This window comes from Lissotriton vulgaris, chromosome 2_1 (genome assembly GCF_964263255.1).
Source record: "Lissotriton vulgaris chromosome 2_1, aLisVul1.2, whole genome shotgun sequence".
In the NCBI taxonomy this organism is placed as follows: domain Eukaryota; kingdom Metazoa; phylum Chordata; class Amphibia; order Caudata; family Salamandridae; genus Lissotriton; species Lissotriton vulgaris.
Genome location: NC_141687.1, coordinates 2,014,458,258 through 2,014,479,987, shown reverse-complemented (window position 1 = coordinate 2,014,479,987; position 21,730 = coordinate 2,014,458,258). Strand labels below are relative to the sequence as shown.

At 46.7% G+C, this 21,730-nt stretch overlaps 1 protein-coding gene across 1 annotated transcript in view; it reads right to left on the bottom strand.

The window, feature by feature from the left end:
* Positions 1-21,730, bottom strand: part of FSD2 (fibronectin type III and SPRY domain containing 2) — a 556,003-nt gene that overhangs the window by 92,049 nt on the left and 442,224 nt on the right. The window contains exon 11 of the mRNA XM_086958241.1: positions 9,824-9,953. Coding sequence (XP_086814367.1) covers positions 9,824-9,953 — 130 coding nt within the window. The remainder of the gene's footprint in view (positions 1-9,823; positions 9,954-21,730) is intronic.

Below are 21,730 nucleotides of genomic sequence, written 5' to 3'. Positions count from 1 at the left end.
CTGTGAGAGTGTGCTCCGGATGAAGCAAGCAGTAAAGTTGGGGAATGAGAAGGTACTGGATGCGGCGCGAGCATGGGAGTTAGTGGTACAGGCTTTGCGTGATTCTTTGGTTGAGGATGAGGAAGGCGAGAACTAAGCCGCTGGACGCCGCGGGGCGAACACAGAAGTATGGTACTACGCACTGTAGTGGACCCATCCAATTCGATAGGGCGAAGCACACACCTTAGCAGTTGCCAGGGGAGGGGGGGTGTTGGGGGGGTTGGTTGTAGGGGGTTTGGGGAGGGCCGGAAGCCATTGGAGGGTTGCTTGTTAGGGCCTTGGACCTACTGGGACGGTGGCACTGAGTGGAGGGCAGACTGACTGGATGGAACGGCCAGGTGCGTAGGCCCATATCGTTTAGGGCAGGCCCTGTAAGGGCGACATCGTTGATTATCACGGAGATGGCTGATGGGACTGTTGTTGTGGGTGGGGGGGGTAAAAGCAGATACACAAAACGACCTTCCGCCAGGGTCCCAATGGGACGTGCACTGTGATGTGTTCCTTTTGAGCGATGTGATATGCCGCCCGGCCCCCGGGATGCGGGCTGAATGGCTGTGTACAACTGTGAACTATCATTGGACGGGGGGAGCCCACAAGTGCACTGGCTGTTTAATTGTATCCTGTGGTTTGTAACTCTGCAATAAAAATATATTTAAAAAAAAAATCTTGTGTTATACAACTCATAAGGATCAAGACATCGAAGATATCGGGACGGAATTCGGCAGGACACTCACCCGTTACCACTGATCTGGGAGGCCCGGCGGCGACAACATGGGGGCTGCTGTAGTCGGAGGTCGAAGATCGCGCTGAGGTCCGGCTCTTAGGTCCTCCAACAGGCGGTTGCTGTGGGGGTACGTGTAAGGAGGGCATTGTATGGAGCTAGCGCTATCAAAAGGAACCGGAGTGCGGCCCCCCCACTGCGATCTCCGGACCCCCGGCGAGACCCGCATACTGCACCAATATGGCGGCCGGAGCCTCGACGCGGGGACAGCTCGAGAACTAGGACCGTCCCGCTGCTGGCCTGCACTGTGAAGGTGAGAGCGAGGGAGGTACTGTGCGGGGCCTGCGAGCCCGGAGGGAACCGGAGGACAACCCATATTGAGGCATCCGGACTCCCGGCAAGACTTAAGTACTGTACCAATATGGCGGCCAGAGCCGCGATGTGGAGCCAGAGTGTGCTTTGGGACTTATCCCGGCCTCGCATCTGAGTACATGCTCTCTGGACCTGGAGGCATCCCAGAACCTGCTGCCTGGTGTTGTGGTTTGGGCCTGCTTGGCCCTACATCGACCCCACATGAACCGCGGCCCACCTGTGGTGTCCCCTCCATCCCGCACCCTGCTGGGCAACCATTGTTTCCTCGAGGGGGGCACTTGGGCACCCTGGAGATCAGGCCTACGGTGCCACGGCCGAGGGGGGACGATACATTCCACATTGACTAGACTCTGTGACAGGGCGACAGGACCCGGACGCTCTGTGGGGCACTTAGCGAAGCCTGTGACATTGGGCCGGCACGGGCATTGGAGTACAGGCTGGGACTGGAACACAGCCGACTGCCCGGGCCGAGGCCTCAGGGGGACAGGCAGAAGACGCGCTTGGCCCTCCGGTGGTGGCCGTCCGGAGTTACCGTATTGCCCTCCCCTGTGGCGGACCGGGGGGCCCACCGACCCCCGACCACAGACAGAGTGTTGGGGGCGGTGTGAGAAGTGATTGTTCCCACGAGAGCGACTCCATTGCAACATCAGCCATGGGGAAGAAGGATACAATCCCCAAAACCTCCAAGCAGGGGCCCATGGATAATTTCGCTGTGCCAAGGCAGTCTGCGGATGCCCTTTCCGCTGCCCCTGGTGTGCGCTCGGATACAGACCTGCTGATGGGAGCCATTCAGGCGTCACAAACTGACATTCAAGAGTCTCGGGCTGCCCTAGAAGTCAAAATCGGCGAGGTGGGGTAGGAGGTGACGCTACTGAGGCAAGACTTCCGAAAGTTAACGGAAAGAGTAACTACTGCTGAGACGAGGATAGGCGAGGCGGAAGACTCAATCTCCACCCTGAGAAAAGATATGGCGGCCACCGCCAACTGATGTGGAAGGTGGACGATGCTAAAAACAGGGCGCGACGCAACAACCTGCGCTTCGGAGGTTTTAGAGAGGGCATTGAAGTGACAAACATGGCGGCATTCCTCCACTCCTGGCTGACCAAAACCTTCCCGGCGGCGCAGTTCTCGACTTGCTTTATCATCGAAAGGGCTCACAGGGCCCTCCTGGCAAAGCCGCCAGAGGATGCGAGACCTAGACCAGTCATTGCACGATTCCTCAACTTCGCGGACCGGGACCTGATTCTGCGAGAGGCCAGAAAGCTGGGGGAGATCCGACTGGAAAACACGAACATTATGATATTCCCGGATTACAGCCAAGAGGTGCAAAAACAACGCCGCTCCTTTGACGCTGTGAAGGCGAAATTGAGAGACATGCATATCTCCTATATGCTCCTCTTCCCGGCGAAGCTGAAGGTGATTTACAAGGAAAAAACACACTTCTTTAATCATCCGGAAGATGCTTGGCAATGGCTGGAAGAACGTCCTATATTCCACAATAGGGAAAACGTTGGTCACGGAATGGCAGACAGGCTGACGCTCCAGAGGCCCCAGTGGGTACTACCGAAGGCTCAGAGACTGAAGTCTCAAAGGGCAAAGAGACAAACCCCGGCAACACCTTATTCGGGGCATAGCCCAGGGGGTGGACGGCAAGGACATTCGGCATCACCTGGAAGGAAAGAACCGCCTGGATGTAGATTCAACTGCCTACGAAGACATGCCCGCTCGGAGGGAGAGGATGACGACGATGTTGAGAGCCGCACTTCAGGGGGAAAAGACGACGAGGGGGGGATCCCACTCTATTCACCCATTGGTAGAGGCGATCCGAGATCTGGAACAGGACGCTTCGGGGCGGACTAGTGTCCCCTGATCGGACACTCAGGACTCCCATTCATGAACGATGGCAGATCAGGCTATAGAGACCGCAGCTCGTCGATGAGGGGCACGCAAGTTGACACGCCCTTTTATACTTATTGTTCTACACTGGTTTTTGTTCTCAGTTGTATAATTCTCTTACTTTTTGATACTTGAGTTTGTTTGGGGGAAGTAGTGTTGCATGCTCTTCGAGACTTTGGTTAGAGCAGGCTGAAGGGGAGGGATACACAGGAGGGCGACAGACCTTCTCTTACTGACAGCTTTGCCTTGCGAGGGGATGGGACTGGAAGAGGAGGGAGGTGGGGAGGGAGGAGGCGAGGGGGAGTTCTGCATTACCTCAGATTTGGAAGGTGGGGGGGCGGGCGTGGGAGGGAGGTGCAGTTCAGTTGAGGGGGAGTTGGTTGGGGGGAGGGTGGCAATCATGTACACAGTCACGCACTTTCAGATTCCACTACTCGCTGGCATACCCGAGTCCGACCTAATTCATCGCTTTGTGCACATAAATGGCGGGAGACGACGACACACGATCTAGAGACCATAGGGGTTTCAGTATCCTGACCTGAAACGTAAATGGATTGGGCAATAAGATCAAGAGGGGCTTGGTAAACTCATACGTTAAAAGACACAACCCAGACGTACTACTGCTGCAGGAAACTCATCTCAAAGGGACTAACTGCGCCTTACTGGCCAGAGGCCGACACAAAGTACTAGCGCATGCAGGTTACACTACTGACTGGAGAGGGGTGGCTATCATCATAAAGAAGACCTTCCCATTCCATATCACCCGCTCATGGATAGACCCTCTGGGGTCATATGTGGGGGTCAAGGAGACTTGGAACCGACGCACATACACAATTATCGCCCCCCAGGCCTTCGCTCCACTTTTCTGCCCTCTTTGAGTCATCTTTTGGAGCCAATACCGGGAGAAAATAACGTTACCATCTTGGGTGATTTTAATTTTCACCTAGAGAGGAATGAGGATCCTGACACTTACTCCCTCCTCAGTGAAAGGAATGCAGCAGGTCTCATCTAACTTGTCCATTCCTCTACGCATCTAGCTGGACACACCTTAGGTGGAATTTTTTTCAATCTTAAATCCTTAACTATAGAGCATATAATACCACTCACATGGACAGATCTTTCCGCGGTCTGTTTTAATATTTTACCTTCTACCCCAACCCTTACGAAACCTTGTAAACCCAACACTTTTAAATCCTGGAAAAACATTAATGTTCCTGAATTTATTAATAAACTAGGCCCCTTAAAAGATATTCATACCTCTGATCCAGAAGCCGCGGCCATTGATTACACCACATGTATCAAGACTGCAACTGATATCTCCGTCCCCACAAAAAAACGCTCTACCAACAGACTTTTAAATTCTGCCCCATGGTTTACTGAAGCCCTTAGGTTAGAAAAACAAAGTTGCAGACGACAGGAACGCAAGTGGCGCAGTAACTATGACCCTCATGAAAAAAGCTGCTATAAAGAGAAGTTAAAGAATTACAAATCATCAATCATCACTCAGAAAAGCATTTTCTTTAACAATCAAATTGAATCAGCTCAAGATTCAATTAAACAGCTTTTTCAGGTCGTTTCCCACCTTTCCGGACACGACAAATCTCCAACTACAGAAGCCTCTCAATCTATGTGCAATGCACTTTCTACCTACTTCCAAGAAAAGGTCTGTGACATCTACTCCAACTTTAATAAACTTACTAATGATACACATCAGACCTATACTCAGACCATACCTAAATTCACACCCCCTAATCTTCCCAATTTTTCTTTTAATCATATTTTGCCTGAGCTAGTTCACAAACTTATGATGACCACCAACTCTGGCTCACCCAACGATCCCTGTCCACCTTCAGTTTTTAACTATAGAGAACTGGTGACCGGGGAGCTAAAACCCAAGCCCTGGCCACCCTCCATCGCCTCTATGACGTGGGAGACAAGTCGGGCAAATTGCTGGCTTGGCTGAGTAAAAAGGAACGTGTGGCCAGATGGGTGGAACACATTAAGGGACCGGATGGGACAAAGATTGAGTCCGATGTTCAAATAGCAGAGGCAGTTGCCTCGCACCATGAGCTCTTCTATGCAGCTAGAGAGCTAGGGACATGTGAGGATGCTCTAAACTACTTTGAGCGAGTAGACCTGCCAACTGTGTCACCTGAGGCCCTCCAAGCCCTGGAGGCTGACATCACCTTAGAGGACATATCTGCACCCTGTAAGACCCCGGGCCTAATGGCTTCCCAGCAGAGTTCTTGAAACGCACGGCGGACCCCCTGAACCGCCATCTGAAGGGTCTCTTCGAGGGAGCTTTCCAGGACGGGAGACTTACCCCTGACCTTGCCACAGCGACCATCATCCCAATTTACAAAGAGGGAAAACCACGAGATGATTGCGCGTCCTATCGGCCCATTTCCCTCCTTAACACGGAGGTGAAACTTCTGGCCACCATTCTGGTCAGTGATACCGGACCTCATACATTTGGACCAGACGGGATTCTTACCAGACAGGGCCACCAGATTAAATCTTCGTCGTTCACTCAACTGGTTACAGGAGGTGCGGGCCAGAGAGGAGCCTCATTAGTTCATCTCCCTAGAAGCCGAAAAAGCTTTTGATGCTGTTCACTGGCCATTCCTGGAGGGAATATTGCTTAAGTTTGGCTTTGGACCCAAGTACCTGAAATGGGTACAGCTCCTCTATACTGAACCTTGGACTAGAGTAAGGGTGAATGGGAGTCTATCTAGAAGCTTTCAAATCCAGAGGGGTACCCGACAGGGGTGCCCATTGTCCCCCCTCCTCTTTGCGCTCACCATAGAGGCATTGGCCGCTCGGATCCGGCACAACCCAGACATTAGAGGTTTTAGGAGGAATGAGACAGACTCCACACAGGAGAAAATCTCCCTGTATGCGGATGATATCCTGCTATATATTACGCATCCAGAGACAACTATGCCGGCGCTGTTTCAGGAACTCGAACAATATGGTAGGCACGCGGGTTACCGTATCAATTGGCATAAGTCGCTCCTCTATGACCCCAGGGGACGGGGAGACTGGGTGGCACTTCCAGAACAATTGCTGACTACAACTGAGGGCTTCCGATATCTCGGAGTTTATGTAACTCTGGACAGGTCCCTATCATTCCAATGAAACCTGTAGCGAATTATCTTGAATTCCATTACGGATATGGACCGATGGAGACAACTCCCCCTTACACTTTTGGGCCGAGCGGCCCTGTATAAGATGATTATCCTACCCAAGTACCTCTATGCCCTGCAGAGTGAATACTACCCACTCCCAGCCACTGTTCTCTTCAGAATACACACGGACCTGAGAGCCTTCCTTTGGTTAGGTAAACAACCTAGAGTAGCACTAACTACCCTCCAGAGACACCAATACAGCGGGGGGATCTCGCTTCCGAACTTGGAAGCCTTTTATTGGGCAGAGCATCTTGCCCCAATCAATGACTGGTTGCACGCCCCGGCAGATCACCCTACTTATGCTCTTGAAAGGTATAAAATGTCCACCCGAAACTTACTGTATTACCTTTATGGGGGCAACCGACGGGAGCCGCTTCTTCCGGCAACGACCACTACCCTACACTCGTGGTATAAGGCTACAAAGCGCACTGGGTGGGAGGAGACGCCCAGACGGCAGACGCCACTATGGCACTGCAAGTGGTTAATGGAACTGAGCAAACTGAAAGGCTTTCAAAGATGGGGTGATATAGGAATCTCCACTATAGGCGACGTGATCTCGGAAGGCGCCCTAAAATCCTTCATGGCATTGAAAACTGAATTTGGTTTGCACCACTCACAATTCTTCAAATATGCACAACTACGACATGCCTGGCGGGCCCAAAATATCCAAATAACCGAGCTCCCAGAATATGCGCCGCTGGAGGGACGACTATTACAAGAACAAGTTCAAGGGAAGACAGTCTCACTCACATATAAAACCCTAACCAACAACATGCTGGGCGACTTAGGGAAACTTAGACAGACGCGGGAATCGGAGGTGGGAGAAATGGACGACCTTGACTGGGACATAGTGGTAATGCACCCAAGGGATGTCGCAATTAAATCCAGGCTGCGCCTTATCCAATTTAATATACTTCACAGAACATTTTACGATAGAGTCCGGATCTATAAAATGGGGAGGGCGACAGACAAGAGCTGCCTCAGGTGCCACCGAGAGGACGGGGACTTTTACCACCTTTTGTGGATGTGCAATGTGATACAACGCTACTGGACCGCCATCTTTAGGGAATTGAGCAAGGTTATGGGGACACCGCTGCACCCGGAGCCCAGGCTGGCCCTATTGGGGATGACTAATGATGTGGACCTGTCTAGACCCCTACTGATCTTCCTGGTGTTGGCCCTAGTTGTGGCAAAGAGGGACAAAGCAAAACACTGGGGGGGTCTCGACCGCCCCGGAACTAGAGGAATGGAGGAGAGGACTAGACATGTATATGGCCGCTGAGAGAGTGACTTATAAGGCTAGGGCGTGCCCGAAGAAGTTTCGGAGGGTCTGGTCCAGGTGGCGCTCTTATCATGGATTGGATGGGGGGCTGTGAGCGTGGAGACTTTAGTACTGGATGGCGTACTGACAAGTGCACAAATGGGACAAGTATAACTAAGATGTTTTTAGACCACAATACAATGCTGCTATTGATGTCGGGTCGGATTGGAGTTAATTTTGTCAGGAATATGCGAATCAGGGGTGGGCGGAGGGGCGTTATGGGTGTGTGCTTCCTTGATTACATGATTGTATTGTTGTGTACCTATAAAATACAAATAAAAATACTTCTAAAAAAAAAGAATAAAAAGAGTCAGAAGCGGAGAGCGCTCCTTAGCCTACCTGGCTCCCATTCTCTGGAATTCACTCCTGTTATGTTTAAGATCTAACGATAACTTGCTCAGCTTCAGTAAACAACTGAAAACGTATCTGTTTTCCTGAAATCAGTCTTCCTCGCTCAGGTCATCTGTTAGCGCTAGGAAGCCCATGTTTGGGCCACCGTGCACTTTCTTAAACAATTTGGAATTAGAAGTGACCAATTGCAGGGGCTGGTAATTCAAATTCTATTTTCAGCCTATATCTCGCGTTTTTGTCCGAAACGGGATTGCAATTGTCCCAGTGTTTCTGAGTACATACCAACTTGCAGAAAGCAGACTACTATGTCTGAAAAATGGGCCAAAATAAGGGAAAACTTTGGCAAATCCGTGTTTTAACTCAGAAAGCGGCATGAGTCTCCCGTCTAGTTTTAATAACTGGTAACGACTTGGTATTGGCTGAAAAATACTGTCCTGTATTTAGGAGTGGCAGAACTCGCGGAATTTTACCCTGCAGAATTTCGCAGAGTTAGCCTTAAAATTCTGGGGCATATTAGCAAGAAGCTTGTTAAAATTATTGCTGTTTTAGCAAGAGGAAATTCCCGCTAAAACGGCGATAATGGGCTTGCTAATATGCGTTATAGAATTCCAATAGAAGCCCGGGTTAGATGTCCTGCACATCTAACCTGGGCTTCTATTGGAATTCTCTAACGCATATTAGCAAGCCCATTATCGACGGTTTAGCAGCAGTTTCCTGCCGCTAAAGCGGCGATAATTTTAACGAGCTTCATGCTAATATGCCCCTTTGTGGGTTGGGGCAATAAGTGGGGATATGTATCATTTATTTTTTACTACTCGTCCAGATAAAAGTAACACTGCTATTAGCTGAAATGTAATTACACGTTATTAATGGTTACAAACTTTACAAATTAAGGCATAATGTAGATCACCCATAGAAATCTCTTGGTGCTCAATTGTATGCAAACAATTTCTTTAACAACTACTTTAAAAAAAAAATTACACGTAACGTGTAATCATTTCCTCTTCTACATTCCTGTGATATTTTCTCCCATCTTGAAGTTTAAAGTATTTTCATTTTGATAGTCAATATTTAATGTAATTATGTAACATAATCATTCAACAAAGTAAGTGATAGACGGTATTCTGTTATTATACCAGTTTTTCCAATATTTAGTTTACCTACATTACGATTTATTATAGTGGAATTAATAGTTAATTTAATTAAAGCTGTAAATCGGAAATGGGTAAATGGTTTATGTACCTCAATTTTTTTTAACATGGTTACATAACATCACTGAGATCGTTCTGTCTGCATTGGTACAACTAAGCCAATGTGTTTTGTGAAAACTCCTGCTTGCTCCTAACTAGTTGTGCCTATTTGCTTAAATATGTAAATAACCCACTCTATGTGGCAGATTTACAAGCATTTCACTCAGGCAGCACAACAGCCAGAATTGCTTCACTGACCTGTGTGAAATTGAGAGAATTTTCATTTGTTTTTGCTGTTGCAGGGTGCCGTTTCTTTTGTTTTAGATGAAGTTCCAGCAAAATAGTGTAAGAGAGACTTTCTCAGCATCTTTGACAATGGCTGGATGATTTAATTCGCAATATATATGCATGTATATTAACTTTCTTTCATATATTGTTTGATGTTACAGGTGTTATATTAGGTCAAACTGTTAAACGCAGGTGTTACTATTACTTGACTAAAGTTTCCTTATACTGAGCTGGAATTAAGAACGCTTGAATGAATTTGAAGTTATGCCCTACAAGTTGCACACAGATGTCACCAGTATGTATGTATGTTTATAGTATTTCTAAAACCTAGTCAAAAAGCAGCAGAGCGCTTTACATGGTCAAAGGCAAGCTTGAAGTCAGCAGTAATCACTTTAATCATTGAGATATGTTACTCCTTAAGATACAATACTGAAGTATATGTTAGAAGAATACATACCTTGTAAAGCTGTTATAGTGATATAGCAAATCTCCTAAACTTTCCTCTTCCTCACATGAGATTGTAAAACCATCATCAAGTATCGATAGCAAGGGGTGAGCTGTTTTTTCATTAAGGCGAAAGAAAGTACCTGCAGAAAAATAGAAAATTACCACATTTACAAATGGGGGAGGTTATCCTAACCCAGAGCTACTGCTACAGCTGAAGTTGTGCCTCCTTATGCTCTCCTATTAAGTCCCAGGGCAGCCATCTTGTCTAGGGCTAGGACCTGGACTGGCCTCACTGTAGAGTGTTCATATCGGGGAAGGGGGAGTACAGTCTTCAAGCCTATGCTTGTGCAGATTGGAAGGAAAACAAGCATTGTGTTCAGACTTGCTTCATGCTTTTGTAGCACATTTCATCCAACAACGGGCACCTGCTATGGGATCACAGAAGTGTTAAGCATCCCCTTAAAACGAGACTCGTGTCTGCTATGCTTTCCACCGGGTCACAGGGAAAGGAGCAGGGAAGACATGGGTGATTGGCGAGACACACAACGCTTAAATTGGGTGGGGAGTCTGACAAAAGTTCCTGTGTGAGGGATCAACATAGAAACAGTTTAACCAGTAAGCAATTGGAGGGAAGTGTTTCTTGCAGAGGGAATAAGTGAGAGTCATGTAGAATGGTGGGTGCACAATCAAATTCATTGCAGTATCTAAAGCACATTCTTGTTATGATCCTGCACAGAAGTGAATTGCACATTTCCAGGATGGTGACAAAATGTGGGCATCATGAGGATATGATAAGATATTTGAGGCTGCCAAAATGAAACATGAGGAGATTATTAAACGAGGCCCTGGTGTTGGTATCTCAAATTTGTATGTTGTGACAATGGAGGGCTGCTTTTGGGCAGTTGCTCAGTGAAGCACTGATTCAAATCGTGAGGCAGTGCTGTCATTGCATAAGAGATCTATCAAAGTAAGTAGCATAAGTATCCCTGAAGGTGAAATACTCTTGGAGGAGGAGGAGGCAACCAGAGGAAGGGGTCCTAGGAGTAAACAGAAAGAATACCAAGGATGAAACAGAAATAAGCCTGTGGACTCGGTAGGAGCAATTATAATCCAGAATGGAATGTCCCCGACATGAGATACAGATGGCAGTCAACAATGAATCCTGGTGGAAGTACAACATTGATCAGTGAAACCCAGCCAGGTTTGAGTAATCAATGGAGTAAGGGTGGAGAGGCTCCCCTGGACTCCCAGACTGAAAGTCAAGAAATTTAAACTGTACCCAATATACTTAGAGGGGCACTACAAGGCTCTGTTTGTGAAAACCCAACCCGTATGGTTGCGGTTATTCACACACTGAAATCCAACACTCTCTCTCATTCCCCCCCAAGATTGTGAAGAATGTAGGGATTTACCCATATTGGAACTGTACATTCTTGTGGTTTCTAGGACATCCATTTGTACTCTTTCATAAAGCATTACTTTACAATCTTTGTCATTTGTCTCCTAATTAAATTGTTGCTTCAAGTAATGTTTCTCATGCCCTTTTTAAGTCTTGGCTGGACAGCGCATGCACTGTCTCAAAGAGACATGTTGTGTATACTTTGTGGGCTTCAGCCTGCCCATAGGCTTCCCATTTGCTGTCTCCATCGTCGCTCCCATATTCTTTCTCCTAATTTGTCAATGGCATGCATTTGTTATGCCTCTACTTGTGTTTAGCCCTCCCTGAGAGCATGTATAAATTAGACTATCCTTCCACTGCTTCCATTTGAAGTCTATTTCAGGAACTACTTTTTCTCTTTGTGAAAGAACACTTAACACGAGTGCTCATGTTTTCATTCACCGCTCAAAGCTCCTCTGTACACAGGCCTGTAAATCTTGTTCTTACCACATCACATTTGCTGTGCATTCAAAGACAGAGGTCAAATGTGAGACGCTGTTTTACAAGGGCACCTGTTTAGCTATTTTACACATGATTGGTGTACGTCAACACTCAGGTCCGGCATAGGTATGATGTACTTGTAAATCCACAGCCCGCGATTGACTTACAAAACACTCGCTGAATCACACTTCTATCACTTCAATTTAAAGACTTTATTTAAGTGCATAATTACAAATAGAATCAAGCGATGCAAAGCCTTTGTTTAAGCACATGTTGCAATAGTAATGCATAAGCATTCATAATTGAATGTAAAATTGCACTGGCTAATCAAAGTTAAATACTTTCAACATACTGCACTTCTTTTTTTATTTTGATTTGCCAGTGCAACATTACTTTTAATTCTGTGCATCTGATTTAATTGCAAAACTTATACTTAAAGGAAGGCTTTTATTGGCATGATTTTCTTTCCATTGCAGTGATTGAAGCGCATGTTTTGGACGTAATCACAATTAAAAATGTTTCACCAGCAAATCAGGGTACAAATAAATGCATGATTTGTCAGTGCAACATTACTTTTAATTCTTTTAATTGACGCGCCAGAGTTTGCTGCCAGTTTGAAAAATCCCTACTTGTTGTTGTCCTGTTCGTGGAACCTCCCGGGGGGTCTGCTGCTTGTCTCCTGCTCTTGCGGCCACTGCCGCTTTCCACATCGCACTGCCATTGGAGGTGCGCCAGAGGGGAAGGGACTACATCTCCCTACAATCCCCAGCGGCGCAGGAAGTTGTCGTCATCATTCAGTGCCAGGAGGCGCTTATAGCCCCAGGAGGACCCGCGCAGCGCGGGACGCGCCGGAGTTTGCTGCCAGTTTGACAATTCCCTACCTGCTGTTGCCCTGGTCGTGGAACCTCCCGGTGGGGGTCTGCTGCTTGTCTCCTGCTCTTGCGGCCACTGCCGCTTTCCACATCGCACTGCCATTGGAGCTGCGCCAGAGGGGAAGGGACTACATCTCCCTACAATCCCCAGCGGCGCAGGAAGTTGTCGTCATCATTCAGCACCAGGAGGCGCTTATAGCCCCAGGGGGACCCGCGCAGCGCGGGACGCGCGCGGGCGTTCCCGGGACGAAGCCCGGGCCAAGGGCGGGCCCGTCCTGCGCCCGTCATCGACCGGAAGAGGCTGGGCTGGGCCACTCCCCGAACTTTCCAAGAACTTTAAGGAGATTAGACTTTATGAATCTTTCCTTCCGTTCTGAACGTTGTATAAATATTGGCAGTATATTTATTTATTAGGAAGTGGTTTGGAAGTACCTGCTTCTATTTTGGTATGGCTACGAAGGCTCGTCTTGGAAGGGTGAGGAAGGCTGCAGCGGGGGGATCGATAAGTGGAACGCTTGATCAGTTTATCACAAGGGGACAATCGGTTCCTGAGCATGAAATAGCCTTGACAGAACGTCGTTTGTCATTAGAACCGATGTATATAAGAAGGTCTTCTTTAGGACCTATAGGATCGGCCATATCGCTAAACCCATCAGAAGGGCAATTTCTTTCATCCCCCAATACAACCCCCAACACATTGATGAGAGAGGTAGCACTAGTAGGTGGGGAGTGTACAAGATAATTTAGTGCTAAATGAGGTTGTCCCACCTGATTCACTAAACATCGTAGCCAGTGAGGAGGCACCTACTAATGTTCTATTACATTCCTCAACAAGGCATAGTGCAAATAATAGTACAAAAATACATAAGATCAAGCATTTCACAGGACAAACTACCACTGCCAAAAGGAAGCGGGGAGGGGGGCTCAGAAGGGGAGACGCTCAAAGTTGCCAAAAACTGCAGAAGTGGCAAATAACATTGATAGTATTGTTGAGTAGGTGGGGACTTCCCAAGATATTGTATCACCATACCAGGATCTGTTACCCACTACTCCCCTAATGTCCTTGCCACTAAGGCCGGTTGATCTAACTCTCCCTTTGGTCCAACCACTGGAGGGACTCATGCCCCAAATGGAACAAATGATAAAGTCCCTAATTCTACCATTATTGCAAAGGATAAAAGTAATTAGTGAAAGGTTGGAGAGACTCGAGTTGAACACTACTGAGCAATCTGGCATGTTGAAAAAATTGATTGAGTGCTCAGAAAGAGTTAATATGGGGAGGTAAACATTGGCAGTGGGAACAATCTCATTACCTAATCCGATGGCAACTAAGATAGTTTCGGTGGAATCTGGTAGATGAAACCAAACCCATACACCAGTGGAAAGTAGGAGAAGGGTGGAATTTGGCACAGGAAATCAAACTGCCCTACCACTAGAAAACAGAGCAAGGGAACTGACAAGATGCTCGCAAGAAGGGAGGGAGGAGACACAGGTGATTGAAGATAGAACCAGAGGACAGAATAAGGATAAATCATTGGGAGTAAGAGAACATACTAATCTTATAAAGAGTAAAACTGACTTAAATCGCATTGATCTTCCCCAGATTCATTCCCATATGTGGTGGTTCTCACTGGGGTACCAGAGTTAAAAGATGACAAAACAGAAACCTACCCAGAACTTAAAAACAAATTAATATTCTGGCTAAATAACAACAGACCTCTCCCGAGTAACATTGATGGGGAAATTCTGTATGCTCGGAGAGTTAGTTGGGTCGGGCATAGAACTAAAGATATAGCTGGGGATTCTGTTATCGTTAACTTCAGAGACCGAAGGGTAGTTGGGTATATCTGTGACCGTTTTTATCCAAGTGATGGGAGCAGTAAACACCCTCATGATTTGACCTATTTTTATCGTCCACCATTCACGATAGCCCCCAATCAAAACCCCTTTGGCAGGCAAAAAGTAGGGATCATGGGTGAGTCTAGGAATTATTATACCATCCCTACTTTAAACCAATTTGAGTTGTTATCTGGTCTTGAAGGTGTAGACTGACTGACCTTATATAGTATGGGAGAGGATTTGAACTGGGGTATTCCCAAAAATGAGGAGGCTGCGATCTATGAATCTCCTGTTGGGAAAGAACGGGGAAATAAATGTGTGCATATAATACCCCATGTAATTGTACCTGTTCCACACCCTTCGTCAGATAATGCGAGTGAAGTATCTAAAGGTAATGCGAGTGAAGTATCTAAAGGTAATTATCTAGAGGATAGTGTCCAACATGCTAGTACTGAGGTGGTACAAGAAGCAGGAATAAACCTGACAGGCAATATAGTAGTTACAGAGGTAGAATCAAGTTTCAAACCGAGGTCCTGGCATATAGCAGGTATCAAAAAGAACCTAAGTGATCCTGCATGCAGAATTACATAGATGATTCTGAAATTATATTATTTCAGGAAACCTGGGCTGTCGAAAACCAGTTTAAAGTTGGCTTCAGATCATTCTGCTATTGCTGCGCCAAAAGGAAGACCCTCTGGAGTTCTGGTGATATGGACAAAAATTGTATTAGGGATTGACTTTAAGCAAATTGGCTGTAATAGCCCGGGTATCCTGGGAGTTAAGTTTAATGCCAGAAACAAAAGAGAAATTTGCATCCTTAATATTTATAGCAGGCCCTTGGCTGCCAATAAGGAAGCAAAAGTCATGGAGCAACTAGATAATATCCTTTCTATGCTCGATCAGGGAACGTTGGTAATTGTTGGGGGGGATTTTAATCGCAAATATGAGCCGATAATAGGCCTAGAAAATATCCTTGAACAAGAGGACAGCACCAACAATATTCCAGGAGTTGAGACCAGTTGGGCGGTGCCATGCACAGTGGCGACAGCACAGTTACTGCGTCTGACCACTACGCATGGTTTACAAGCCTGTAATGGGCGTCTCCCATCAGACAGCCCAAGCCAACCAACCTTTAAGAGGGGTAGCTGTAATATTCACATTGATTATGTTATGGTGTCAATTTCTCTCTGGCCGGAGGTAATTGACCTTGTAGTGGCGAATCGTGTTGAAAGCGACCACTACCCGCTCACTCTAAAGCTCAATAAGGCATTATTTAATCTGCTGCCTGAGGGGAGAAATTGTTTTAATACTGATATTGAACCTTTAACTTCATATAATCGGAGAGCATTGAAGTGGCCAGTAGTAATGGGCAACGATACTACTGTTAAAAAAATCTACAAACTTTATGTTAATCAGCTTTCCCCGTGTATTAATTCCTCAGTACAGCAAATTCATGGAAACATTTCTTCAGGACTGGGGATATTGCTGACCAAAAATAACAAACAGTTAAAAAGGGATCAGATAAACCTAGCGAAATGGGATACATGGTATGATAAAAGCTGCCGAAATGCCAAAAAGGAACTTATAATGGTTGCAAAGAACAACAATATACAAGTGCTGAGGGAGAAAAGGAGGTGCTACAAGAACTTAATAGCCAGGGCAAAGAAACGCTGAGAGAAAGAAAACTGGTCCAAGTTAGTGGAAGTGTGCAAGGCAAATGATCAGACCTTATTTTGGGGCCTGATCGCTAAAGGCTCTGGAGGTGGAACCCCCAGCAGGGATAGGTTCCTTGAAGTAAATGTTTGGGTCTCCTATTTTTCAAAGCTATACTCCCCAAGCAATACTGAATTCACATTTATTACTGGTGACCCAAGACCGAACTTGAGTGTTACACCTTTGTTTTTTAGTTTGGCAGAAACCATTGAAGCTATTAAAGCGATTAAACTGGCAAAGGCTCCTGAACCGGACAAGATCCCGGGGGACCTATGGAAGCATGAAAATATGCTGTGGGCCCCATATGTTAATTGTCTTTGTAATGATATTGCCAAGGGCGCCCCTATTCCAGATACGTGGCGGGGTGCTGAGATTGTAACAATTTTTAAAAAGGGGGATCGTATGAATCCGGCCAACTATAGACCAATTAGTTTAATTGACGTTCTACAGAAGGTATTTGCGAGGCAGGTTTTAAATAGGCTTGGTTCTTGGATTGAGCAGACTAACACCTTAACCAAGTACCAAGCTGGTTTTAGAGAACGGATTAGTACAATCGATCAGGTGTTCAGATTCTTATGTATCATCTGGAAATATATAAAAATTAAGGGGGCACATTTGTACGTGGCCTTTCTTGACCTAGAGGCAGCCTTTGACCTGATCCCCAGAAACTTACTCTGGTCAAGATTAAGGGACCAGTGTGTGCCTGGGGAAATTTTGGGACAGATTGTCAGGTTGCACGAGGCAAATTATGCTAGGGTGAGATGGGGCCCAAATGGAGAACTGTCAGATCGAATTAATATAAATAGAGGTGTCAGGCAAGGATGCGTGCTGGCACCAACATTGTTCTCCTGGTATGTTAATGATATACCAGACACCCTCTTTGGCTGCGAGCATGACTCTCCCAAGTTGGGTGGTCTCCATGTGTCCGCTTTGTTATTTGCAGATGACACCATTTTAATTTCACAGACACCCAAAGGACTGCAAAACTTATTAGATACCTTCCGGTCTTACTGTGAAGCTAAAGGGCTGGAGATTTACTCATCAAAAACCAAGTATATGGCAGTTAATCCCCATAGAACTTTTAAAAAGACACTAACTGTTAATGCGGAATCGATTGAACACGTTCTGAATTTTAACTATTTAGTTAACCTACTAAGTATCAATGAGAGAATACATGTATTCAGAGAAGGATCTTACCTTTGAATGTCCAAAGGGTTAAACACAATTATCTCCTGTAAAGTCGTAAGTATATACGGTACTGCATAGACATTGTTTATATAATATTAATGCTTGTGCAACTTGAATTTGCAAGTAGCTTTATTTGAGATGGCACAATATACAGTATTACATTAGCAAAAATGTTCATAATTTTTGGACAAACTTGACACTGTCTCGCTATTTAACCACATCGATGCTGATGACGAGCTGAGCTCGTCATCAGCTACGGCGCTCGTATGGTGATGACGAGCTGAGCTCGTCATATAACGCGGTAATTTAAAAAAAGCCGCACACAGCGGGAAAAACCGCCGCAGCGATGCGGTTAAAGATAGAAAACGAAACGTCATCCCAACAGATAGGCTGGAATGAACATAACCCCACATTTTTCTTAAATTCATTTTATTGAAAGACATTTGCTCAGCAGACAATACAAAAAAGAAAAAAATCAAACAAAACAGATCAAGACATCTGTATCCTCATCCCAACATCATCATGTTTATGAAAGACAGTATCATTGCAGGCGGTCATGTAGTGCGTACAGTGCTTAATTTGTAAAATATGAAGTGCAGGTGCTCAAATGTTTGTCGGAGGCCACAACTACTTTTTTCTGGCTCCACCAACTTCCTCCACAGGCTCTACCCACTTACACTATTAGCTCCGAGTCCTTGCCCATCTCTTGCTCCGTCATCTCTCTCTCTGTATCTGACCTCGTCCTCACCCCTCTTTACCTCTGTCTCCCTCTGCTTCATTCCTACTCTTCCTCCCTACCCTCTTCTAAGTTATTCTTCACCTCACCTCCTTCTTGCTGCCATACTTCTTTACATCCAACATGTCAACTGATTCACCCAGCCCCACCGCAAGTTTCTGCACATTAATAATAAACCCAACATGTGAATTGGATCTACAGAGTCTAAATATTTGATAGAATCGTGCATAGCTTGTATTTGAGAAGCATTAAAATTATCAAGCCACAGTGCAGAGAAAAAAATAAAAACGTTAAAAGTTTTTTTTCCTCAGGGGAATCTCCTTTCCACATAGCTTCGTTGAAACACTTTCAGCTCACAGGTTAGTGACTTCTGCAAATGTAATAATTTTAGGTCTGCCTAATATAGATTCTCTCCTGGTAACTGTGGCACATTTTTACATTGATTACCTGGCTTGAATGCCACTGTGTTCCCATCACAGGTCATGCGTTTCTTTCGATTTGAGCTGCCACTATGCAGATCTAAGTAACTGCTGCAGTAGAAGTAGTGGTGCAACACAAAAAGTTGGGGTTTCCATCAAGATTTACCAAATCTGTTATTTGTCACCACTCAGACATACCAACGCCTTGGGCTCAGAGGGAACTCCAGGATGGATGGCACTTGCCCTGAAGACCAGGTGCCGAAGTGGCGTGGATTGTCTTAGCTCTATACATAAATATTATCGTTGACAGTTGAAACTCTACCCTAATTTTTGTGATAGGTAGCCACGGTCTATGATTGATATCAGAGCTGTCTGAAGTACAAGGATGACCAATTGACTCCACAGTACCTGTTTATCCACACACAGCACTGGTCAGGGTTGATCAGCGTCACCATCCACTTTCCCCATCATGCTGGCATGCATTACTTCGGAAACCTGCTCCCCCTGCACTTTGTGGCATCCTCAGATACGCCACTTCAGAGCTTCAGCCTTTATATGAGAAAGTCAGAATTTCCAGAGCCCTTGAGGTTTTCAGAGAGGCCTCACTGGGGATGGGCAGGTAACAGCAGGGACTAAGGAATAGAGTAGGCACATGCTTGTAGGCGGTGTCCGTCCTGCTGCTTGCAATGCTGAACAGTCGTATGACGGTGGGGGGAGGAGAGGCCTGAGTGGAGGTAGGAGTGACGGACAGAACCGCGGACTGCCATCATCAGGCAGGCAGGACCTTGTTGTTAACATGTCCTTCATGGCTGCCCTTCCCTTGGCTCTGCAAGGACTGACTGGTTCATTCAAGTGTGCAGCTTTATTTATAGGCCGCCCCCGGCCTACCCCAGGCCATGCCTCGCTCGCTCTCACCTGGAGTCTGTGTACCCACCTAACCTCAACGTCGTCCATCGTCCTACTTTGAACCGTGGCGTGGCAGTAGTTGTTGTTCATCAACCACCAGTGGATACGGTGCTGGTGTTCCCTGCGAGTATGCTGGGGCGGGCGTGCCGTGGCAAAATTAAAGCAGCGAATGCGAGCATTCAACTGCAAAATCTACGCACGCGTCGCTGCCTCAGCCACGCACAGCCCAAACCCCCGCAGAAGACCAGCCCAGGGAAAGCCCAATCTGCGGACGGAAGTCTTGAAGTGAAAGAGTGAGGAGAAATCGAGAGTCAGTCACATGACGTTGTCACCATTTAATACACACAGTAAGTGTTTTACATGATCAGTCAACAACGCGGTAACCTGGTAACTTAAACTAAGTGACACTGACTCAGCAGCACTTACGGTACTACACGGCAGCAGCACAGCACACGCTCTCTGTACCAGTGCCACGACTCATTTTAAATAAATCAATTACTGACGGTGACGGTGTACTTGTTAATACGTGACTCACTGTAGACCCGGCCCTGATAATTAGGTGCGGGTGCTAAGCACCGGCAAGCTCTGGCTCAAATTAAGCCCTGAGTACGTACAGTCTGTGCACATCTGTTCATTGGATAGCATGGAGAGCCTCCGGCTTTCCAAGCAGATATGTGGTAAGATCAGTCCATTTGTCCTTTGGTCGTGACGTCATGGATAATTCCTCTGAGTACGTTGCCAGAGTGTCCCTACAATACACCACATCTTTCAGCCAACTCATATTTTGGTGAAAGAAGCTGACCCCAGTGTATAGCCGTACAAAAGGGGATGATGGACGGAGCGTTTGAGCCAATCAAACACTCACCCCCAATCAACTGATCTGGGTTTAATCCATCACCATTCTTTAGCTCACTCATCCACCCCAGTTCAGACATGGCCATATGCAAATCAGTCTGACCCTGTGTCTCATGGGAACAGTCCAGACTGATTTGCATATGGCCATGTCTGAACTGGAGTGGTGGAGTGAGCTAAAGAACGGTGAAGGATTAAACCCAGATCAGTTGACTGGGGGTGAGCGTTTGTATTGTCAACGCTCCGTCCATCATCCCCTTTGGTTTTTCTTTGTTCGCCCTAAGTTGGCAGGGTATGCTCAGACGTGATTTCCTTGCTCACTTTGCCACTGGATTCAAGCAAGCCCGGATGAAGACGGCTGTAATGCCAGAAACCGGTCCTGGGATCTTGATTCCGGTCCAGGGAAGACATGGCTTGGCAGTTCGGGCTGGACTGTTCCCATGAGGCACAGGGTCAGAATGATTTGCATATGGCCATGTCTATACGGGGGTGGCGGAGTGAGCTAAAGAACGGTGATGGATTAAAGCCAGATCAGTTGACTGGCGGTGAGTGTTTGTATTGTCAACCCTCCGTCCATCATCCCCTTTGGTTTTTCTTTGTTCGCCCTAAGTTGGCAGGGTATGCTCAGACGTGAGTTCCTTGCTCACTTTGCCACTGGATTCAAGCAAGCCCGGCTGAAGATGGCTGTAATGCCAGAAACCGGTCCTGGGAAGCTTGATTCCGGTCCAGGGAAGACATGGCTTGGCAGTTCGGGCTGGACTGTTCCCATGAGGCACAGGGTCAGACTGATTTGCATATGGCCATGTCTGAACTGGGGTGGCGGAGTGAGCTAAAGAACGGTGATGGATTAAACCCAGATCAGTTGACTGGGGGTGAGTGTTTGTATTGTCAACGCTCCGTCCATCATCCCCTTTGGTTTTTCCCAGTGTATAGCCACGTGTCTTTTAGCCAGTAGAAGCTGGACTGCCACGAATCGCCTCCCCTGAGGCTTTAGCTGCTTAACTAAACCCAGTAAACAGCCCTGACTAGTACATCAATGGGATACACCGTCATCAGACCCAGGTCCCACACCACCCTGTTCCAAAAGACCTGGACCACTGCATAATTCCACGCAAGATACACGAAATCTGCAACTTGTACCCCTCATCTTTGACAGCATGTGTCTTCATGCAGCCCATATCAATAGTATCTGAGAGGTGTTTAGTACACTTGTTGTAGGTGTCTAACATGTGTTAAGAACAAATTATAGTTCAGGGTGCGCATGCCCGTGAGTGTGCAGCAAACAATCCATTCCTCCTTTGTTCAGGGTGTGTCTAGCCCTCTATTTCATCACTCCAGCGCAGCCTTTGAGCACTGCGAAGTGTCTGCCTGTAAAGTATTATACAATTTAGTCACCAAATTGTGTCTGGTGGGGCTAGGGATCAATATCTGCAGTGCCTCTGGGACAGAGGGCTCCAGGGAACGAGGGATAGAGGTTTTTTTACTGCCAAGCGGAGGTGGTGGTATGTGAAAA